At 42.8% G+C, this 22,704-nt stretch overlaps 2 protein-coding genes and 1 long non-coding RNA gene across 8 annotated transcripts in view; all 3 read left to right on the forward strand.

The window, feature by feature from the left end:
- The window catches only part of kif1b (kinesin family member 1B), an 84,553-nt gene extending 80,384 nt beyond the window's left edge, over nucleotides 1-4,169 (forward strand). For all 6 annotated transcript variants that reach the window (XM_035383570.1, XM_035383575.1, XM_035383573.1 and 3 more), the window contains one exon: nucleotides 404-4,169. In XM_035383570.1, coding sequence (XP_035239461.1) covers nucleotides 404-446 — 43 coding nt within the window. In that variant the 3' untranslated portion in view covers nucleotides 447-4,169. The remainder of the gene's footprint in view (nucleotides 1-403) is intronic.
- Nucleotides 4,170-6,472: 2,303 nt separating this feature from the next.
- Nucleotides 6,473-14,941, forward strand: pgd (phosphogluconate dehydrogenase). The gene is made up of 13 exons (XM_035383578.1): nucleotides 6,473-6,630; nucleotides 7,326-7,401; nucleotides 7,607-7,786; nucleotides 7,922-7,987; nucleotides 8,538-8,656; nucleotides 9,047-9,116; nucleotides 9,242-9,376; nucleotides 9,694-9,883; nucleotides 11,635-11,765; nucleotides 11,857-11,990; nucleotides 13,094-13,193; nucleotides 13,968-14,090; nucleotides 14,371-14,941. The coding sequence occupies exons 1-13, from the start codon at nucleotides 6,623-6,625 to the stop codon at nucleotides 14,488-14,490; spliced, it is 1,452 nt and encodes a 483-aa protein (XP_035239469.1). The 5' UTR covers nucleotides 6,473-6,622; the 3' UTR covers nucleotides 14,491-14,941.
- A 2,876-nt stretch (nucleotides 14,942-17,817) lies between these two features.
- LOC118208682 lies at nucleotides 17,818-22,548 on the forward strand. The gene is made up of 2 exons (XR_004761616.1): nucleotides 17,818-21,188; nucleotides 22,235-22,548. It is a non-coding gene; the product is annotated as an uncharacterized LOC118208682 (long non-coding RNA).
- The last annotated feature ends 156 nt before the right edge of the window (nucleotides 22,549-22,704 follow it).

Below are 22,704 nucleotides of genomic sequence, written 5' to 3' on the forward strand. Positions count from 1 at the left end.
GGGCAAAAGCACTTGCTGCCCATTGAATTCAATGTAAAAAAAACTAAGGTGATTTAACAACCAAAGAAAAACCTCATTGGTCAATTTTTTGTGATCATATATTTCATTATGTGTAGCAGTTTGTGAAACAAGAAGTGTTTTGGGGAAATAATTATTAATTTTATGACATCTTACATATATTTACATTCCCCATTCATTTTAATGGGAGCTCCAATGATTTGCTGTCAGAATGCGCAGTACAGGCTGACGAGGCTTCGCAAGCTTAGGTTAGCTGAAGAGGCGCTTGTCTGTCTAGTTACAGTAGACATGCATGTCGGTGGATAGACTGCAGGAAACGTTGTGTGATAGTCCTGCTGATACTGTGTGAATCCAGCCCCCTCATGTTGAGTTGGTTCTTCATCAGGTCCAAGCTGGCGAGGAGGCGATCTGGCATGTTGAAGAAGTGAGAGAGGCGTCTCGTCCCCCAGCGTAGGAAGCAGCGCTCCTGTTCTTCTCACAAAGCCTTTGAACATACCGAGTGTTAACTCTTACTAATCTTTGTGACTATTGACGGTTTTCTCTTGTACGTAGACCTGTGGCTTAAGTCTCCTCTCAAGCAACTTGAGTTCAAGTTCCTGAAAACCTGCGCCCACGACCCTACCCCAAACCTCTCCCCCTCCCTCCCTCTCTCCCTCTCTCGCCTAGCCTCTTGTGTTTTCTTCCAATTCGTCCCTTCCTTTTGTTTTCTTTTGTCATACCTAGTCCTACTAGTTGCATGTTGTAAAGCAGTCTGTGCATGATTCTTCAGAACAGTTCTCCTCTCCACGCACTGAGTTACTAAGTGTCTGTAAAAAAAAAAATTGTCCTTTATTCAGTGTTAAGTCAGGAACTTTTCTTGTGCCCGCATAGCAAGAGCAACAATCCTCAGGAGAAGGGCGGGTTTGCTTACAGATCTGACGCAAGCGTTAAAGGCGGGGTCCAGCGAATGCACGCTCAGTGAGCGTCGCCAGATTGCCAGCTGCAGGACAGTCAGCCTGTTTTTAACCGACGCCGAGAGGCGGCTTACAGACATGGACTTCTGTCCGTTAATGAACAGAATTTCCATCTGGTTTTTCAACAATGTATTATTACCGAAACAGGTCAAAATAGTTCTTTGAAAAAAATGTGTAATGGTGTAACATGACTTTTCAACTAGGGATCCCTAAGCAAATTTGAAAAAAAATTAAATATTAATGTAAATATAATATAAAGTTTTGCTCACTTGCAGTAATTATCAATATAAACCAAATTGCAAATAATGAGCTTGCTATAGCTAACACATACTTTATTTACATATGTGAGCTACAGCAACATCCTGTGCAGGTTACATGTTTGCCAAGAGGGGTGGGGTGGGGGGGGGGGGGTGTTCCTGTGGTCTGTGACCCTCTGGAGCAGGTCCTGGCTTAAAAAATGTAGAAACCCCCTTCGCTAGATGAACCACTGTGTCAAAAGAGGACGAAAGGTGATGGATTCCTTTCCCCTCTGTCTGGTACCTGTATGTACTGTTGAGTACTTTCTGTCAGTGCTGTGTAACATTAAATGACATTAAATGACACTATATTGATATAGTGTCCAGCATGAACGGTAACATTACAGAAAAAAAAGGCATATTAAATTTGCCGAGTGAATCGTATGTTCTTTGACAGTTTTTAGGCATCCAGTGTAAGTTACTGACAGATTTGATGGCTGAAGAATATATAAAGATGTTTCTGTTTTGGTCAGAAAATGCATGATTGGCCAACAAATGGGCTTGTGTGGAAAAATCTTATAGAATGCCCTTGCAGGATGAGATGGGAATTGAGGCTTTCTTCGTGAAGAAGGCTCTCCATTGCCCTGTCCTTGAATGCTCCAGCATCCAGCAGGCAGGACGCAGTGTGGACCAGTAACAGACTGGTGATCCACCGGGGGGGGCGCAAACTTAGTGATGGGATGCCTACACCTGTCCCTCAATACCTGGATTAAAGTGATCTGATGTGTCTGTTATGACCTTGTTAATTATTTGATGAAGGTACTCTTAACTGCAGTATGGTCATGAATCTCAGGTTCCTGATTCAGGCCGTCAGGCAGGCTATTACTGGTTCTCTTGGGTGCTGTAAGGTGATGTAGGGTAGGGCCAGATTCATACTCCGTTTTATGGCAGTTGGACATCAGCATTATGAAGATTATGCACCCTTGATGCTACCTTTTCTCTTAACCCTATTCATTCTGATTACGCCATCTTTTATTATTAACGTTTTTTGTACCTCCCATGTTGTTTTGCACAGACATGAATGCATGTGAAGGGTGGATCATGCCAGCTAACAATGCTCACGTTTGTGTTTTGCACATTTACGTTCTTGATTGTATGGAACAGATTGAAGTATCAAGGAACTGTGCAAGTAAAGCCTGGTATTTACATTTGCTGCTTGTGCAAGCACTGGTGGAACCTATGTTCAGATTTAACGGTGGGATTTCCAATATGTACTGTAGTGTGTCATTGGAGACAAAGGGATGAAAAATGCTCTGAATCTTTTTTTTTTCTTTCTTTTTTAAATTATCAGATATTTATGAAACTCTTTGCTCTCACTGATCTAGCTCCTCTAACGGCATTAAATTTCTGAAGTGGAGAGGGAGTGACTGGCGTAACTGAGTGCGTCTCTTCTGCGATGTCGTGTTACGGTGACGTTTTCTCATTGAAGTATGCAAACCAATGAGATGCAGGACCCCCTGGCCATCCAACCAGTAGGGGCCTGTGCTGAAACACAGTGGAAGGACGTAGTCTCTGTATAGGCTTTTGAAACCAAGGAACCAAAGGTCACTGTTGCTCCCGTTCCTCCCTCTGCATTCCACTGTAGAAGAGCCAAAATGGCTGCCCATGGAGGAGACTCTGTTTCCTTCCGTAGGCCCTTGGATTTCTGAGAACAGTTGAACAGGCACGGAATAAAAAAGATTCTTTGTCTCTGAGGTCAGCCAGCCTCAAGAGCAAAGACTGAACTTCAGATGGAATCTGTTGCATTTGTCACCCGATGTCTGTTAACTGTTTGAAGAAATCCACACTGCAAACTCCAAATCTTTTCGAAGGAAATCGTTTTATTACCTTCCTGCACAAGTTATTTGCACTGTTACTTTTTTTGTTACTATATGCACACATGGTTGAACTATGAAGTGTCTGAGGGAAAATGTACGGATCTATTAACTGTCAGTGCAGGTGTTCTTTTTGAGTTGCTTGTTTACTAAAGTTTAATTATCAGTTGTTTCATCGCTTGTATATATTAAGTTTGCATCTCTTTGCACACAGTGAAAGGGTATAAAACCAACTGGTCAATGAAGGTCATCACAGCATTTCAGCAATTCCACAAGAGTTTTGTGGCCAAAGGAAGTGCGTCTCAGATTTGTCACTGGAAGCATTTAAAGTTCCTGGGAGAAGGGGTTTTGATTCTGTACTATGTAGACTTGTATGCACACAAGAATAGCAGATACAAGTAAGAAAAGAATTATAATCCAAAAGGCTTTTAATTCAGATAATTTTTATTCTAGTTCATTTTAGGCCATCTCATTTCTAGTGTAGTTTAAAATGAACTTGGTTCATCATTAAACGACAGACACTTCAGACATAATACAGTGATAGCCTGGTTCTGTGCTATATAATTATGTTGATGTAGGCCTATATTAGGTTTTTGGGTATTGTTTTGTTTTTTTTGAATCGGGTAGTACCTTTCAACATAATTTGAGACCAGCTATGGCTGAGGCTTTCAAAAAAGAGCAGCTTACCAGTTTATTAAGGAGTTTTCACCCCCTCAATACTGTCCACCCTGCCTTTGAAGCAAAGCTAACACAAAAATGATACCACCTCCCTTCTGGTAGGGACATGTCATTTTAAACTACCTGTTGACATTCCCTCTGTTGTCTTTAGTAGACAAAGCAAACATTAATACTGTACATTATTTGACAGATTGGCATCATTTTCATACTGATTTTGTAAATATATGTGTTGTATGGAGCTCAAATTAAAATGTAAATACGTTTCATGTATTTGTAATAATTATAATCCATTCGCTGTATAGCCTAGATGTGTCATGCAGATCTCTTAATTCTGTGTATGGTAATCTTGCACCATTGAACTGTTTAGTTTAGTGAATGAAGTAACAATAAAAGTACATCCAGTGCATTAGCAAAAAAACTGCATGTGTGCAGTCTCTTTCTTTAAGTATGAAGTAACTTTAATTGAGAGAAATATACTCTCAAAAGATGAACATGAGCAAGGCATCTGTGGAAAAATATAAGAAATTACCAACTTTGCAATACAAGAGTGTGTGTTTGTGCGTTCTTTTGTGCTGCGTCCAAATATTATACACTTATTATACACAATCCAGAGATTTATTTTCTTTGCATGCTATGTAATGGCTATGAGTTATGTATGAGATAACGCTTCACCATAAGAATTAATACATCTGCTCCATCTTTGGTTGCAATATGGTTTTTCATGACTACAATTCATATATTTCAATAGCTGAATAGCTGTTGCCTTTGGACAATCCACAGTGATACGAGCCATAAGTTTGTTTCTCAATGTGAATTTAGCATATTGTCTGCCAGGCGTCTCTTTATCCAAAATTTTATTAATAGGGACTAATTAGGCTACATTTTTCATAATAAGACTACTTATGTCAGAATAATTGTCGAGTTTAAGAATAACCCTCTGTTTACTCTGATTTTCTGCCCTCTGGTAAAAAGTAGACTAAGTACTGACACACTCACTAGGTATTGATGAGCGACACAGTACCTGAAAGCAACGCAATTTGAAGATTCAAACTATTTATTTGACAAAACCGTTTAATTGTTGACCTCATTCAGGGGGTCCCTACTGCAAGACACCTACAATCACAGGCATATGTAGAGGTACCTCACGTATCTGTATTGCATGCTCCAAAATTTTTAACTCTCTCCATTAAGTTTGTTTGGTGATCAAGCAAAACAGTGTGTAGGTATTCATTTTTCCCTCATAAAAGAATGGACGGAATTACTATTGGCAATTTAACTGGGACACTGCAGTGGCCAGACTCTTAAAGTCAGATCTGGCAATATGGCCAGGATATGAAGAGTTCTACACCACTTCCAGTTACTTCCAATGTACTACGTTACTACAGTTACTACGACCACGGTGAGTCTAAAATATTTTTTAACCCCTGATGCCGGGGATGGGACTATCATAATCACCACTATCGAAAACGGATATTGTATTTACTTGATCTACAGGAAAGACAACTCCCGCTCACCAACAGGACTTACAGCAACAGTCTGGTTTTCTCATGTCGCCCATCAGTTAATGCCTAATTCCAGCACTACAGTTTTCTAATGGTCAGGTTCCTGACGTTCCGTGCACGATATCACATTACAGGCATTTAGCAGACGCTCTTATCCACAGCGACTTACACATTGCATACATTTATACAGCTCGATATATACTGAAGAAATGCAGGATAAGTACCTTGCTCAAGGGTACAACTGCACTGTCCCACCCTGGAATCGTTACAAGACCAGTTCCTTGCCCTACACGACACTGCCGCCCCAAGTCCATACAATGCTTCCTTTTTATAAATAGATTTTTGATTGTTGCATTGCTTTAAAATGATGTATCTTTGTTAATCGATAACTTTTTATATAACCATCTAAATGCATAATATGACAATTTCGCATGCATTTTTATATAGCTGAATAGCACTACCGTTTTTTTTCTGAAACAAACTCGCACTATAATAAGATTGTCGCCTGCTAATATTAATGTGTTAGTTACTTGTCCTCGCTACAATTTTTTGTTCTGCCGTGAGGTCCTGTGTGATGGATCAGACCATACAGTTCATTGGATCAGACCAGCCTTTGGAGCAGACGCATGAAGAGCAAACATGGCCTTTTAACTGGTTGGCGTTAGAACTATTGCTGACCTCCAAGTCAACCTCTATGTAGTCACCCTACCAACCTAATTTTGCCAAGCTGCAGGAATGGCTAGAAAGTCATGTGGGAGGATAATTCTATGTACAACAAGGTTTTAAGGATCGTTGCTGTTACGGTCATATGTACAGTCCATAGACCATATAGGTACAGTCATATACCGGTTTGCTCCGTAGATTTGAGCAACTAGCAAGGCATCACTAATCAATCGCATGTTGATGTTGCAACCATGACAGGGCCAGAATAGCATTGCGCTCTTTCATAATTTGTATTTATAAGTTATTAAACTAAATCGGAGATGATACCAAGTCAGATTCGTTAAAAATGCACAAGCATTCACGTTTTCCTTGAAATTAAGTTTGGATTGATTAAAGTGGTCTGTTTTAACATCTTGAGGGAGGATAACACGAGATTAAGGAGTGACAGGGAGATTCAACCAATAAAACCTCGTCGTATCTCTGCTCAGAATTTCTGAACCAATGAGAAAATGGAGAGGCACGAGCTTTAGGCTATTTTACATTATGTCAGTGACAGCCCTGTGTCAGCAGTGAGGCAAACGTGAAGAGCTGCACCTTCGCTTGCGTTTATCCGTGGACGAGGAAGTTAGCTAAAGCAAATTCAGAAGTACCGATTGGCAGTATTTCTTTAAATCAAGGATTTTAGCACACTCACAATTATGCCTGAGTAAGTATGATTGTTTCCCCCATGTTGATATTTTGTCTGTCTAGAAAAATCACCCCACTCGGCTAGCTCGCTAGCTAGCTAACATAACTATCCAGTCTAGCGTTTTCAAAAGTAACTTAACATTAGCACTATTTGATTAGTTGGCTTTCTCTTAAAAAAGTGACGGTTCCTGAGTGCTTTACGGTCGCTAGTTACTATTATTTAAGTTAGAAAACTGTTTGCATCTCTACTGATGTGTTAATGCAGCTTGCCTGGATTTTCCTAAGTCATTGAATCACATGTATGTCGCTTCCTCGTTATAGAATCTCTAGCTGGCTAATGTTAGTTGTACAGCTACACTGTCATAATGAATGTCTCTTCTGACATTGTTTCAGTAACTCAGATTGTTTAGTCACTAATAATAAAAACTCAAATTTTGGCTGAGCCTTGTCTGAAAGCAGGTAGCTGTTTTACCTGGGATACACGATGTGGCACATAGCTAACTAACAAAGTAATACCCTTTCTACCGAGGGTTACCTAAATGAAATGATCATTGTCATTAATCACGACCAAGTGTTTATGGATTTACTTAGATTATCAGATTGTATATCCCCTCGTATTAATGATCTCTTTGATTTATTGTAGTTCTCTTAAAAGTGTGAATTATGAGATTTTTTTCAGGTTGCAGGTCGTTAAATGACTGTATATTTCCACAGAGCGGATATTGCCCTTATTGGCCTGGCAGTGATGGGTCAGAACCTGATTCTGAACATGAATGACCATGGCTTTGTGGTAAGTCTAAACATTTCTGAACCAGAGCAGGCATTTAATTTGAATTTTAAAGCTGGTTAGCTGCACTGGTAAACGCTGAGTTCCAGAAAGGAGCTTGTGACATCCTCAGTCCGGGCTGTTTTGCTGCCTCGTGTTCGTCTTTCTGATACTGAATCTTTTTTTTTTTTTGGTCTCTGTCCATTGTCTGATTCTTATCGCTTCTCAGGTGTGCGCGTACAACAGGACGGTCTCGAAGGTGCACGACTTCCTGCAGAACGAGGCCAAAGGCACCAAGGTGGTGGGGGCGGAGTCTCTGGAGGACATGGTGTCCAAGCTGAAGACTCCGCGCCGTATCATTTTGCTGGTGAAGGCCGGCCAGGCTGTGGACGACTTCATTGAGAAGCTCGTAAGTGAGAGGGGCCGGTCAGCCAGCACCAGGGTCCATTTGTGAGCCTTCAGTTCGTGGCGTGTGATTCCGTCCACATCGTATACGCGAGTCTCTCCTGACTCCTGGGTGTTCTCTTTCCTGTTTGCTCAACAGGTTCCTCTTCTTCAACCTGGGGACATCATCATCGATGGTGGCAACTCTGAGTACAGAGACACAACTGTGAGTATGAGTACCCCAATGGGAGTATCTCAGTCATATTGCGATGTGCTGTAAAAAATAAGCATGATTATATATGGCACTTGTACTTGGTATGTGGTCTACTTGTGCAGCATATGCTCAGTCCTTAAATCCCAGTGTGTGCTGTTTTTGGTTACGGCCAATGTCTTGATCAAATAAGGTCACTGAAAACAAGTTTTTAAGTTCTCTTATTATTTATTTATATTGCAATTCAGTTGTGGTTGGAAGGAAAATTTGCATGCGTGACAGGGTCACAGGACTGAGTTTGAGCAATACATGCAATACATTTCATAATTTAAATTTCAAATGAATTTTAACTGCAAGTTTTAATGTTGTGTACTTCTGCTAATGCTGCACAAAAATACATTTTGTTTTGGGAACCATATTTGTGAGAGTGTGTAGTCTTGCACAATGCGGTGAGGATGTATTTTTTTGTATCTCCTGCGGTGCGTGCGTGCGTGCATGTGTGTGTGTGTATGTATGTGTGCATGTGTGTGTACGCGTGTGTATGTGTGTGTATGTGTGCGTGTAGCGTCGGTGTAAGAGCCTGAAGGAGAAGAACCTGCTGTTTGTGGGCAGTGGAGTGAGTGGAGGAGAGGAAGGAGCGCGATACGGTCCCTCGCTCATGCCCGGAGGTCACAAAGAGGCCTGGTGAGTCTCCCTGCTCCACTCGTCCCAAAATGTCCGCCTCTCCTTTATGGCTAAGGGACATTTCCAGTATTCTAAATAGTGATAAAATATTTAACCCAAGTACCATATTATGTGCAGACAATTGTTCAGCTGCATAAGAGGCGCACCATCAGAATGAACTTAACAAAAAAATCAGTGGGAACTACTGTTGTATGGCATTTTCAGGAAACATATTTTTGTATCCATATTTTTAAGGTAAATCTGCTATCAGGGCTTAATTCCTGTTTTTTGTTGTTATCTTTTGCCATCCTGTGATGAGAGCTCCCATTTGATCATAATTTGATTGTCATGTAGCTAATTAGTTTGCAACTAGACTGTGATTAGGTCTGTAATACAGTTACTGTCCTCCAGGCCACATATCAAGGATATTTTCCAAGGCATCGCGGCCAAGGTCGGAACTGGAGAGCCATGTTGTGACTGGGTGAGTGGGTGTATTGTTCCTCCAGGATAACCTTCCTTTTTTTTGGTTGTCTGTTTACCTTGCACACTGTATAGACCCACTGCTGTTGTACAGTCATTGACTGATGGCCTGAATGCCCTGTGCAGGTGGGAGATGAGGGCGCGGGGCACTTTGTGAAGATGGTTCATAACGGAATCGAGTATGGGGACATGCAGCTGATCTGTGAGGCCTACCACCTGATGAAGGACGTGCTGTGCATGGATCACGATGAGATGGCACAGGTGGGTCTTCTGAATGGCCTTTGGTATGAGTGTGTGTGTGTGTGTGTGAGTGTTTTCATGTGTGAGTGTGTACATGCGTGTATGTCTGCGTGTGTGTTTTCATATGTGAGTGGGTACATGCATGTGTCTGTGTGTGTTTTCATGTGTGAGTAGGTACATCCATGCATGCCTGTGTGTGTGTGTGTGTGTGTGTGTGTGTGTGTGGGTGAGAGAGAGAGAGAGAGAGAGGGAGGAAGGGATTATGTGAAAGTCTATAGCAGAAATGTGAATAGTAGTTTCAAGTTTCAGGATGGTTTCGAAATTTTGGCAATCCCCAGGCGTTCACTGACTGGAACAAGACGGAGCTGGACTCCTTCCTCATAGAAATCACCGCCAACATTCTCAAGTACAAAGACTCAGACGGGACACCGCTGCTGCCCAAAATTCGGGACAGCGCGGGACAGAAGGGCACGGGGAAGTGGACGGCCATCTCCGCCCTGGAGTACGGCACCCCCGTCACCTTAATCGGTGAGGCTCATGCGTGTGTGTCTGTGTCTGGAGGAAAACTGAGCCAGGAGAACTCGCAACGCGGTGTGTAAATGTGATTTGGCAAGTGTCTTATAATGCACCAGCCTTTTCTCCACAAATCTTTGGCACCAGTCTGTTTGACTGAAATTATTCTTTTGCACACTGTTCGATGAAGCCCATTTGTGGAGGGAGATCTATTGGCAGGGACTTGCTGAAATAGAGTTCCTTTTCCTAAGGAGATTTGAGAGATTTTCCTGTCACCTCTTCTGATGTGACGTAAGAGGGATTTTCCCGTCTCTCCTGTACGCCGACCTTTCCTGCATCTCGTGAATGAACATGCCTGTGTCCCCTGATGCTCTTTGGCCAGGGGCAACCTGGCTGGAGCTTCCCTGACTGAGGCCACGCCCTTCACTGTAAGCAGGCCACGCCTCTTACCATTGGCAGGCCACACCCCTCACTGTAGGCAGGCCAGCCAGTCACTCACAGCATCTTTCTATAATTTTTTCCTCCGGCATGTTATTAACAGGAGAAAGAAACGCTTCATAGTCCCTCTGGTTTTGCTTCTGGGCAAACAGAATTCAGAAATGTCACTTCATTTCTGTTTTGTTCCTGTTTTGGGAGGAAAACCAATTGCATAAACTTTTAAGCAACTGAGTCCTAGTTCTGCAAACTTTTTTATTTCGTTTTTTTTTTTTTTTTTCCTTTTTTTACTGGTACAGTAATCAACATTACTGTGAATGTCTCAGTGTTTCAATTGTTGTGTCTGTAGGATCTGCTTTGTTTGAGCAAGATCCGCTGAACACGAAAGACAGGCACTGGAATGAAAAGCAAGCAGAGGTTTGACAGAGGGCGGGCGTGATTGGTCAGGCCGTCACAGAGGGTGGGCGTGATTGGTCAGGTGGAGACAGAGGCTGGGCGTGATTGGTCAGGTGGAGACAGAGGAGGGTGGGAGTGGCCGTACTTTGCGCTGGGGTGGATTTCTGTTGTCAGTGGGCCGCATTCCATGTCGAGACTGTCGCCCCGGGTTCGCTGGAATCAGCGTTTGCTCTTCCCTTCCTGTTGATTCAGTTCCGCCACTCTGCGCGTGTCAGTTTGCACAGTCATGCTTACCCAAGATTTCTGCACTCCTCTCCGATTTCTGCTTTTTCAAACGGAGCCAGGCCCCGCAGAGAGGGCGTTGGGGCCCGCGGTGTGCGTTTCCTTGTTCAGACGAGCGAGGTCGGCTCGTGTACTCGCGCCATGGTTGCGTAGTCCTCTGTAACCGTGCTCTTGTTGGCACGGTGCCACGTACCGCCTGGTTTTGGCAGTGGCCTTTTTTTTTTTTTTTTTTTTTCTAAAAGGGAAATTGTGTTTAACATGCTGTACTGCAGAATAAGAGGAAATCGTTGGAGATCGTTGCCTGATAAAACACAGAAATCTGGTATGCCTTCAATTTAAAGATTTTATAGCTGAACTTGTGTTTAATCAGTGTTTCATCTAACTCTGGAGGTGGGCCTTCTAGAGCAGGGATGTCAAATGCACGCTCTGGATGGCCAAAGAGGTTTCTGTGAATTATTTTCATTTAGAAGCCAGTACAGGCCTTGGAAACGAGGTGTGTGGGCTCTTTGGCCAGTCGACACAAGTACAGAAGCGTGGCAGAAACCCTCAGACACTCAGTGCCTCCAGAACTGCCACCTGACGCCCTGCTGCGGCCTGTCGCCTGGCATCCTCCTGACCCTCCTGACCTTTCCTAACCTCCGCCCCTCCCTCAGGTGAGGCCGTGTTTGCCAGGTGTCTGTCCTCTTTGAAGGACGAGAGGGTGGAGGCCAGCAAGACCCTGAGCGGGCCCCACGGGGCCAAGTTCAGCGGCAACAAGGCTGCGTTCCTGGAGGACATCAGGAAGGTAGGCAGTGGCTTGGCTGAACGGGGAGGCTGGGCTGTGTGCTGCTGTTACCCAGGTGTTGGACTAAGCGGGTGCTCTGTGCTTTTCTCAGGCTCTCTACGCCTCCAAGATCATCTCCTACGCTCAGGGCTTCATGCTGCTCCGACAGGCCGCCAAAGAGTTCGGCTGGTCCCTGAACTACGGCGCCATCGCGCTCATGTGGAGAGGAGGCTGCATCATCCGCAGGTGAGAGTCCTGCGTGTGTGCGCGTGTGTGCGTGTGTGCGTGTGTGTGTGTGTGTGTGTGTGTGTGTGTGCCTGCGTGTGTGTGTGCGTGTGTGCGTGTGTGTGTGTGTGTGTGTGTGTGTGTGTGTGTGTGTGTGTGCGTGTGTGTGTGTGTGTGTGTGTGTGCGCGTGTGCCTGTGTGCGTGCGTGTGTGTGTGCGTGTGCGTGTGCATGTTTGCATGTGTGTTTGCTAGGGTTACAAAGGGTCAGAAAATTTCCAGTAAACGACTTCCTGGAATTTCCCGGAAACTTTCTGAAATTCCCAGAAACTTTTCCCATGGAAAGTTTCCTCTCCTGAATATTGCTGAAATTTTGCGAACCCTAGTGTTTGGATCTCTGCTTGCCTAACTGTGGCTCAGTGTCACCCCCACATCACTGCTGTAGAGGCCTACCTCACTCATGCTTTTCTTCTCTTTGTTGTACATCCAGTGAAAATACATGTTTATCAAACTTTAAAACTTATTCTGGAGATGTTTCCTCTAGCACTCTGCAGTGGAGAGAGCATCTAGTGGTACATGAACTATATCATTATTATGTGATCTTTTTTTTTTTTTTTTTTTACATAAACATTTTTTTAAAAATATGCATTTATGACCTACTAGAACATAATAAGGCCCTCAGGGAAATGGTAGCGCTGTTTTTATCACAATAGATTCTTTATTCCTGTGGCCTCTAAACGGGTGAGAAAGTGATGAGGAAATGCAGATCGGGTTTCCAGATAAGTGCAAATTGACACAAGAATGAGGAAATGTTGGTTTGAGGTGGTATTGCCTAATTTCCTGAGGCTGCACCTACTGTGCCAACTTCCTTACACACACTTATACACACACACTCGCAACATGTGCTGCTGTATGTATACATGTCTAATTTGTATCGCGTAAATTACATTATCTATGCACTGTATGTCTTGCATTGTGTCACCTGTAAATGTGAATGTAAATTCTGTGTACCTCTCGCTGCACAAGAATTTCCTGTAAAGCTTAACAATGATAAATTTGATTCAGTTTCTTCATAACTGTGAAAGCCATCTGTAATAAAGCTTATTTGTGCTAATCTTTTGCGCAGTGTTTTCTTGGGAAAGATCAAGGAGGCTTTTGACCGGGATTCGGAGCTTCAGAGCCTCCTGCTGGACGGCTTCTTCAGCAACGCTGTGCAGAACTGCCAGGTACGGACTGAGCACGTGCAGACTGCCCCAGACTTCCCCGAACTGCCCCAGACTCCCCCAGACTCCCCCAGACTCCCCCAGACTCCCCCAGACTCCCCCAGACTCCCCCAGACTCCCCCAGACTCCCCCAGACTCCCCCAGACTCCCCCAAACCGACCCTGACTGCCCAAGAGTGCCCCAAACCACTCCAGACTACTCCAGACTACTCCAGACTACTCCAGACTACTCCAGACTGCCCCAGACTGCCCCAGACTGCCCCAGACTGCCCCAGACTGCCCCAGACTGCCCCAGACTGCCCCAGACCGCCCCAGACTGCCCCAGACTGCGCCAGACTCCCCCAGACTGCTACTCAGCTGGGCCCTGGTGGACTTTCTCGTCACGCCATGAAGGCCCTGGCCAGTTCAAACAGCCCAGCGTGTTTCCTCATCTTCAGGGAACATTTTCATTATCATTTTAATTTCACAATTGTTGGACTTTGATTTGTCGTTAAGCAATTGGTAGAATCTTCGTTTTGTAATGTGGGATATAAAACAAATATTTGGACGCCGTTTATTATATAGCATTGTGCTTAAGTGCACCCTGTGCTACAGTCCATAATGATCATATAACATAAATGACTAATTATTTGTAAAGGAGGAAAAAAAGAAAATTTTTTGTAGAAATGTGTAAGGGGCTCCCCTCTCTGTGACGTTAGCAGCATTACTGACCCTGCTAAGTTGTATTATTGGTGTGAAGTTGTAGGAGATGCTTTATTTGTGCGTTATTCTCCCGCAGGACTCCTGGCGTCGAGTGGTGAGCGCTGGCGTCCAGCAGGGCATTCCCATGCCCTGCTTCAGCACGGCTCTGTCCTTCTACGACGGGTACAGGCACAACATGCTCCCCGCCAACCTGCTCCAGGTAAGGCCGGCCGTCCACCGGGCGCGTCGCTAAGTATATCCCTGTAGCGTACCGCTAAGCCCTGGCATATGGTCATGGACTGAGCTTTGGACTGGGAGATTGCGGGTTTAAAGTCACAGGTGGTGTAACTTGTACAGAAATAGCTGTACCTGTAGCCGTAAGAGGTTACATAGTGTGTTTGCTTCAGGGGAAACTCCCATACCCTGTTAGTTCATAGTAATTGTACTTTGCCAGGTTTTAAAATCGCTAAATAAACGGTTCTCATGTGTGTGCCACACAGGCTCAGAGGGATTATTTTGGCGCGCACACCTATGAGCTTCTGTCGAACCCGGGGCACTTTATCCACACCAACTGGACCGGGCACGGAGGGAACGTCTCGTCCTCCTCCTACAACGCCTGAGGGTCGTCCCAGGAGCGCACGGGCGGACGAGGGCACGCGCACCCCGAGGGTCACAGCCGAAAAACACAAACGAGCAGCTGAGAGAGGCGAGAAGACATCACATTCCTTTTCTAAAAAAGATAGAAAAAAACATATTTCCTTCACAACACACTAGAGACAGGCTAAAGCTACTATACTGTTTAATTTATGATGGAGTGAATAAAATCATAGCGTGTTTATACGTGTGTAAACATTTCTTTGTCCCCCTGTGACGCATTGAAGTCTAGAGGTAGGGCTTTTTTTTGCTGCATTTACACAAGAAGGGGGGAGATTTCCCCATTTCCCCTGAAACTACACCGGCTTCTGGTTGTTTATTTCTTATCATATGTGCCCCAGAGTTGAGTGTTAGTGTGAGATTAAGGTTAACTGTTGCACTATGCTAGGCTAAATAAAGATTTAAATCCCTTTTTAATTAGCTTTCGTGGTCTTCTTCTTAAGGCGTTGACTTAAAATAACGCGAAGCTCCTGTTATGTTTAGACACTGGTGTTTACCGTTACTTTCGTCATCCAAAACAGAATTTGTATGTCAACTGGTGGATTAATTTGAGAGTATATTTGCAATGACTACCTGTTGCCAGTAGAGGGCGGGCTTAGTCCTTGACTGGTTGCTGAAAGCCATAGCAAGAGGTGTCATGCATTCTTCTACTTTTTTACAGGAAATAGTATTGCACCTTTAAGGATGCAAGTTACCAGTTCACATGGATGTATGCTTAAAATGCATTTGATTTCTATGGAAAAGTGAACCATCTCATTTAAGTTTTAGTTTAATACTAAAAGAAACTCTAGAAACAGTACTATCCCTACTGGAGGGGGAAAAATTCAAGTACTGTGTAAAAATAGAAACTTTTCATTAGATTTATGAAGTGCTGCAAATACTAAACACTGAGAGAGTGTAGGTGACTGCTTATGAATAAAAAAACCGAAAGGCCAAAGGTTTATGACATGTAATATTTGGCCAGTTTATGATATTATTAGTGTTCCCTCTCCACACTCTGAATTATGTGTCCTATACAGGTTACAGGGAACTGCCCCTCCATCTTTTTGATTGGTGGAGGCCCCATCGTGTGGTTGTGTCCTTTCTGCCACACCCCCTAGCCCCCTTCAGTGTGGCCTTAGCCTATCAGTGATCGCCACTGAGAATGGGACAACAGTGCTGAGATAATGTTAAAGTGTGTTTTAAATGGAACGGAAGTATTTTTCCAAATTTTAACTGTTGAATTGCATTTACAGAATATCAATCTCTTTCAGCTAAGTGGACTCAATTATGGCTAATGTAATTTATGAGATTGATTGATTCACCAGTAGTTCTGCTACTGGCGAATGAGAGTTATCAATTGTAAAGCGCTTTGGATAAAAGCGCTATATAAATGCAGTCCATTTACCATTTACCAGTTCTGGACATTGTGCATCAAGAAAGGGAAGATCCTGTGCCCGTTGTAATATATTTATTTGTGTGTGTGTGTGTGTGTGTGCTGGATATGAGAAAAATCTCAAAGCTCTGCAACAGTAGAACTGAGAGCTTTGAAATTTAACCCTGGGTTAGGCTCCAGCAACCCCCGCAACCCTGACCTGGATAAGTGGGCATTGATAATGGATGGGTGGATGGATGGATGGATGGAATTGTAAGAAAAATCTCAAATTAGAATCAAATTAGAACTGTCATTATTTACTTCATATGATGGGTAATTCTTTTTCAAGTCAGATTAAATACCCATTTACTACAAATTAAAGGGAAAGTGTGTATTACAATAACTACAGTGTATATAAGTACAAGCCACTCACACAACCATGTTTTTTTTTTTTTTTTTTAAACGGAATTCATAATTTCGGAATGCAAAGGGAAGTACTTACGACTGTCAGTAACAATGGAAATATAAATGCACCTAAATTTACTGCATGCAATCTCTGCTATTATGAGAAATCTTTGGAGGGGGTAAATGAGGAGTGTGTTTTAATGCAGCGTGAGCTCAGTCCCGTAGCAGCGCTGCTGTACATTAGCGGCCGCTCACCTGCTGCCTCACTGTCCGTCCCGCGTGCCGTTCTGAGATATAAACCTCGTAATAACCGCCTTCATGCGCGAGCTTCTTTTCTCCGAGCAATTAACGATGCACGTAACGACCTTACACGACCGCAGTACAAGCGAAGCTTTAATCGTGCAAGGTCGGCATTTATTCCGCAGTTGGTCAAAAATGAGGCCACAAAGATCGAACGTTTATGCATGAGTTGTCAAACATATGCTTTCCATGCATATACTTTTGAATTGTGTTATATTTCTCCATTCGGCTTTGCACTCTTTTAAGCACTCTATTTATTAGTGTAATATGTACCATGCCAGGATTCAATAAGCAGGTTTTTCATTACCTATAACTAACGCAGAAGTCTGAAGTTAAGGATGCATTTAACCAGGGGTGGGTTAGGCTACTGATTGTTGATTATATGATTATGGATTATTTTTTTGTTTTCTTTAGTAATTGCATATTCTTATACAGCATTTTTGCTTTAATACATGCATATGATCTTTTGCAAAATGGACAGATAGGCCTAAAAATTGCACATAATACATGGTTGGTATTGCTTTTAATATTACTAGCCCTATCTGTGTTTTTTGTATCATGGGCTATTGAATATTACCGTATTATCAAATCAAATATAAAAATACAAAAGAATTCCAGGCACAGTAGGTGGAGCAAACTCTTTAAGTGACAATGGAACGGACTTGCTGGATTTGAAGAAAAAAGGGTTGAAACTAACGTAAGAAAACTATTGAAAATTACTCTGAATTCAAGGGATTGACTGTAACGAAATTTAAATGAGGAAATTTTAAATATCACATTTTTAAAAGATGTTTAATTTGGGAGTCGATGTAGTGAAACGCTGATTGGATACATCCCATATAGCAGTGGTGTCAAACTCGTGCCATGGAGGGCCGTGTGTATGCAGGTTTTCATTCCAGCCTCAGATCTTGATTATATAATTAGTTAAATTATTTGCTGAATTAGGGATGCAGGTTTGTGCACAATGGTGACCCGACGTCTATGGTGACCCGCATTGTCTAAATAAAAATTTTCTTATATTCTGTGCTTCAATGTAGTTAAACGCATATGGCTGAATGAGTAATGTGCTATGTAAAAAAAAAAAAAAGTTGTGTAAGTCGCTCTGGATAAGAGCGTCTGCTAAATGCCTGTAATGTAATGTAATTGGACTCAATTAAGGCAGCATTAATTGGTTGGAATGAAAACCTGCATACACACGGCCCTCCATGGCACGAGTTTGACACCACTGCCATATAGCCTGTACAGCGAATGAAACGCATGAAGAAGCATACGTTTTACCGCGCTATTACGTAGAGAAAATCAGAATCAGAAATCAAAAATCCTGTAACCCTAATTATTTCATGTTTAAAATCCACAGCGCACCTGGAAAAGGCACCAGCCGAGGGTCGTGTGAATAAGGCATCTATTCACTGCGCTGGCCCATTAACGAATGCAGCCCAAGATCACACACCTCAAACCTTCACATTGCAATTGCCACTGATTGACTTAGTATACAGTTAAAGTTGAAATATGTCTGTGAGCCTAACAAATATTTAATAGCTAATGAATTCTGAATATTTTTCTGCATAAAATTTACATACATTTATATACATTTCTCTAACGAGTCAGTTTTTTCCGAAGGGTCCACATGAAGATAAAAAGACTTCTAACTGCATCGGAAGCTCAGAGGTGGCAGTTGTTGCTTTTGAAGTACTAATGCAACATAAGGGGCAGGTTATTGTGTGCAAATTGGATAGAGGGTTTGTCATGAGTTTGAGAAGTAAGGAGGAAGTGCTGGACACCTCTGTGCTATATCTTCTGATCTTTTTGCATCCACAACATCAAGTTTGTGTTTTATTTCTTTTGAAGAACACTTGGATGCCTATTGGCTAAAATAGCACGCGTCCTTTTGCATAACTGCATTGATTCTCTGAACTGGTATTTAAAAATCGGAATATTTTAAAAGTGCTTAAGATGGAAAATCACTGTTTTTATTGTAGCTTCTTTTAAAAGTCCAAGAAATTTGACATTTTAGATAGCGTACAATTTACGCAACAAAATTAAGAGAAGTAATAATTGGTGTGATGATTGTATTTGAAGAGTTGAAATTATGCTCAAATTGAATAGCTATATTGCGGATGTGTGCATGAGTGCGTCGCATGTGGTGTGAAGTGATGGATATGGTCAGAATTAAATTTTCAGAGCGTAAAACAACTGGAAGAAAAACTTACATTTCTATATTATGAAATGCATTCATTATGAGCGAGCCTGGAGAGAATCTTTCTGGGGCACCCCTGGTGATGTCACGCACGACAGGGTCAGCGCACGGCAGACCCCTGCAAGTTTAATATGCAAATGCCACTAATGGCCCGTAACATGCTGTGTGCACGTTTGTGTATGAAATGAACAATTTTCCCCATTATCCACATATAGTCAGTGGGACATTTTTAGGCAATTCAAATTTAGAACATTACTATCTGCTACAATGGCAGTGACCCAGCTGGGAGTCAAAGCTATACTTCCCCAGTGGCTATACCACTATTCATACCTGTATCTTATCAACCCGCTGTAGCTAAGCAGGGTTAGCATTGGTTATTACTTGGTTGGGTCATTTCCTGGGGAAGCTAATGGTTTATTCAATAGGCAGTATGTTCCGTCTAATTGGCCATACCCGCAACATTCTGCATCCAAACGTTCAGTCCAGTCCTGTGTTGGTTAACATGTTCGGTAATATTTTATTGCTTTTGAATAGACTCGAAGTTGCTGCTGGAAGAGGTATTTTGGTGGGCCAGGAGGCGGCACCCTTCTTTTGGACTATGCAGGAAAACCACTGCCCTAGGGTATAGGGTTAAAAAATATGGCCCTCCAATCCAAATCCATCCCTGGATTTCTATCCTCCCTGGGCATTAACTGAACAATTGGCGCTATTGATTGGCCATGCTGTCTTTACACCTGACTCCCAGGTGAAGGGAGGATGGAAAACCATGATTTGATTATCCCTGTGCACTGTTGGAGGCTCTTTGGACGCCATTTTTGGATGTGACATTGTGAGGTCCTAAGAGGTCCTGGCTCTCTCTGGTCATTAAAATCTGATGCCACAAAATCCCATAGTACCTGGCACATAACTGTCTTTAAAGATTTGGATAAAACATGTTGCCGGACAGAAACGTCTCAAAAGTTTTTGGGTGAAGAACATAAAGATGTACAGTGTTGTCGAGGGACATCTTTTGTCAAATTAGTGTTGAGCACCCGGAAGCTCAATAACATCTTTGTTGCGGCCGTGTACAGATGCAGCCATCATTAAGATTTATTAAAAATAAAATGTAATCACACATTTGACAGCGGGGTCATCACTGGCAGACTCGGTGCTCACAAAATGTCACAACCCACGTAGCCCAGTATTTCTGTTCCTACTTAGTGGCCTTGTTAATGCTCCTTCCCCCACACGCCCGTCATTTTGAATGCATGTTTTTGAATGCATGTGCGACCCGGTTTTTGAAGGCCCGCTCTTGCCCACGGTTTAATTATGCCACAGGAAAGAACATCTCTGCGATTAAAAGCTCCTTCAGAACCGAGCGTGTGGCATATCCCTAATGACTGCCAATGTCCTGTGGAGGATGCATTAGAACCTATAAGAATATAATAGCACTTTGCAGTGAATGATGATGTACCACGGCTGACTCATCCTACTCCCCACAGTGTACTATTCCGTTTGCACGCGGACAGTTGATACTCTCTTCAGTTCCACCACTCGCTCCTCAATAATGCATGCCCAACCCGGAGGGGAGATCGCCTGAGATCACTGAACCTCAACGTCTGACTAGGGTTTCCACCACCGAAAGAATGGTGGCAGTTGACTTTACTTTATTCAAGTGCTCTTTACACTTGTAATTCAAAAAATGTTTTGAATGCTTTAAGGTGTGACCCAAGGAATTCCAGTTTAGAGGTTGCATTGCTCTTATTAATTGATTTTAAAAGGTAACCAAATATAATCCTTTTCTTGTTTTCTGTATTTGGTTGAGATGTGGATTTATTCATATGCACTGCGTACATAGATTTTGAGTGATGTGTAAGTATTAATACAGGAACTGATGGTTAAATCGTGCAAACTCACATCCTGGAACATCACAGCTAAAGTGTAAAGTAGAATTTTTTTTCTCCGAACCTGTGTCCTGGAAACATAGTGGATTGCATAACCATTCTCCTTAATTATAATTAGAGTTAATTATATTTGTGCCATTGTGTGTCAGAAGCATTGTGTGTTTTGCGGAAACACAAGCACCACCGGTATGTAAATGTTTATTTTTTAATCCCGATAAATATATGGGGATCAAATGTAAATCAGCTATGTGTAAATTAATTGAAATATCCAACGCGTGGTTTAAGGGGTTAATTGCAAACTGCTTAATTTTGCTAATTGCCTCTGCTATGCAGTGCGTCAGAGCTCCTTGCGTGAGGGTCTATATATGTAGAGCCGGGTGTAGGAGAGGACTCCTGAGATTGTCTGCTGGGTGCACCATGAACCTGCTGGTGAGCTACTTCGTACCCCTAATCCTCATCTCATGGGGAGGTCAGCGCGCTGGGGCACTGCCCACAGGAGACAGACTGGCGCTGCTGGGCAATGGGGTAAGTGGGCACACGCGTTCTACTCTTGAACAGCAGGGCGTGATTCTGATTTACGAAAGAACAGAAATTGTCTTCTGAATCTGTCTATCAAAGTGGAAATTAGCTCATGCCAGTCTGATGTGGATAGATTTGAAAAGTTATTTTTATTTTCCAAAGTTATTTTAAAGGTTTGTTATCTATCTAGCATTCTGTACGAAATAATGGGAAGATTTGTGACCGTTTAAGTATAATGATTCAGTTGCAGCCAAACTCTGTGGTCGCAAGTCACAGAAGAGTACTATGCAGACTGACATCAGGGGAGCTCATGTACATAATAAACCATGATTATCACTAATCCACTACTGCTTGGCTGCTACAATGATTAGTTCACTTAAGATGCCCTTGTGACTTGACAGAGTATGAAGATATTGAAGTGCAGTTGCATTATCCATTAGAAGAAAAAAATGTTTTGTCACAAATCAGACCTTAGACATGATGAAATTTCTATTTACAATAATAAACCTTAAATAAACTTTTTAACGTTTTAATTTTATGTTTATTAATATGAATTTATATATAATTTAGATAGATAGTATTTATAAATAACATTTAGGTTAATACGATACATATACAGACAACCTATTCAAGCTGGATAATATTTATTGAAGCAATTCAGATCATAAACCAAGTCAGACAAACAGCAAGAGCTCACTCGGCCATTAATCCTACAACCTTGCTAGTTATTTCTAGTTATGGGCAGAGGTGCAAAATGCAGGTTTAGAAAGTAAAAGTCCTCCCCAGTATTTTGTTTCAATCCCCTGGATTTGCTACTTAGCACAATTCAGCCAGGAGGTAGAAATGGTCGGAAGAAACACTTGGGAGTACTTTCTGATCCCTGGACTTTCCACCTTTTGGTTAGGAGTTTCAGTTCCCTAATTACACATTGAGCTTTTTTTCATTTCAAATCAAGCGGTGTCATTTTATACAACCTTGACTGTAGATCTTATGGACATAGGGCTCGTTGCCAGGGACTGTAGTTAATACAGAAGATTGCACCTCTGTTCCAGGCATTGGCTCAGGAGCACATAGACTTTCTGTTGAAGATGCTGTCGGGACTGCCAGAACTCAGCGGTCAGGAGGAGGAGGAGGAGGACACTGATTTGGACAGTGACCTGCAGCAGCAGCGGCGGGTCAAATTCAGGGAGAGGTCCCTCGTCGGTCGGCCCGTCCCCCGTGAGCGCTCCCCCTGCAAGAACTTCTTCTGGAAGACCTTCTCCTCCTGCTAATGCCGCCCAAGATCCAGCCGCTGCCACCGGTGCCACGGCGAGGGCCTGTTACGGCTGTCATCTCATCTCAGTGTGAATAAACTGCTAAACTGCGACTGTATGAGTAATGGATGTTTTTGTGTGGCCATATGTTTGCGTGTGTGTGAGTATGCATGTGTAAGCGGGCCTGTGAGAGATTAGCGGCCTGTTCAGGGTGTATTCCTGCCTCTCGCCCAATGCGTGTTGGGATAGGCTCCAGCACCCCCCCCCCC

The sequence above is a fragment of the Anguilla anguilla genome, chromosome 11 (genome assembly GCF_013347855.1).
Source record: "Anguilla anguilla isolate fAngAng1 chromosome 11, fAngAng1.pri, whole genome shotgun sequence".
NCBI lineage: Eukaryota > Metazoa > Chordata > Actinopteri > Anguilliformes > Anguillidae > Anguilla > Anguilla anguilla.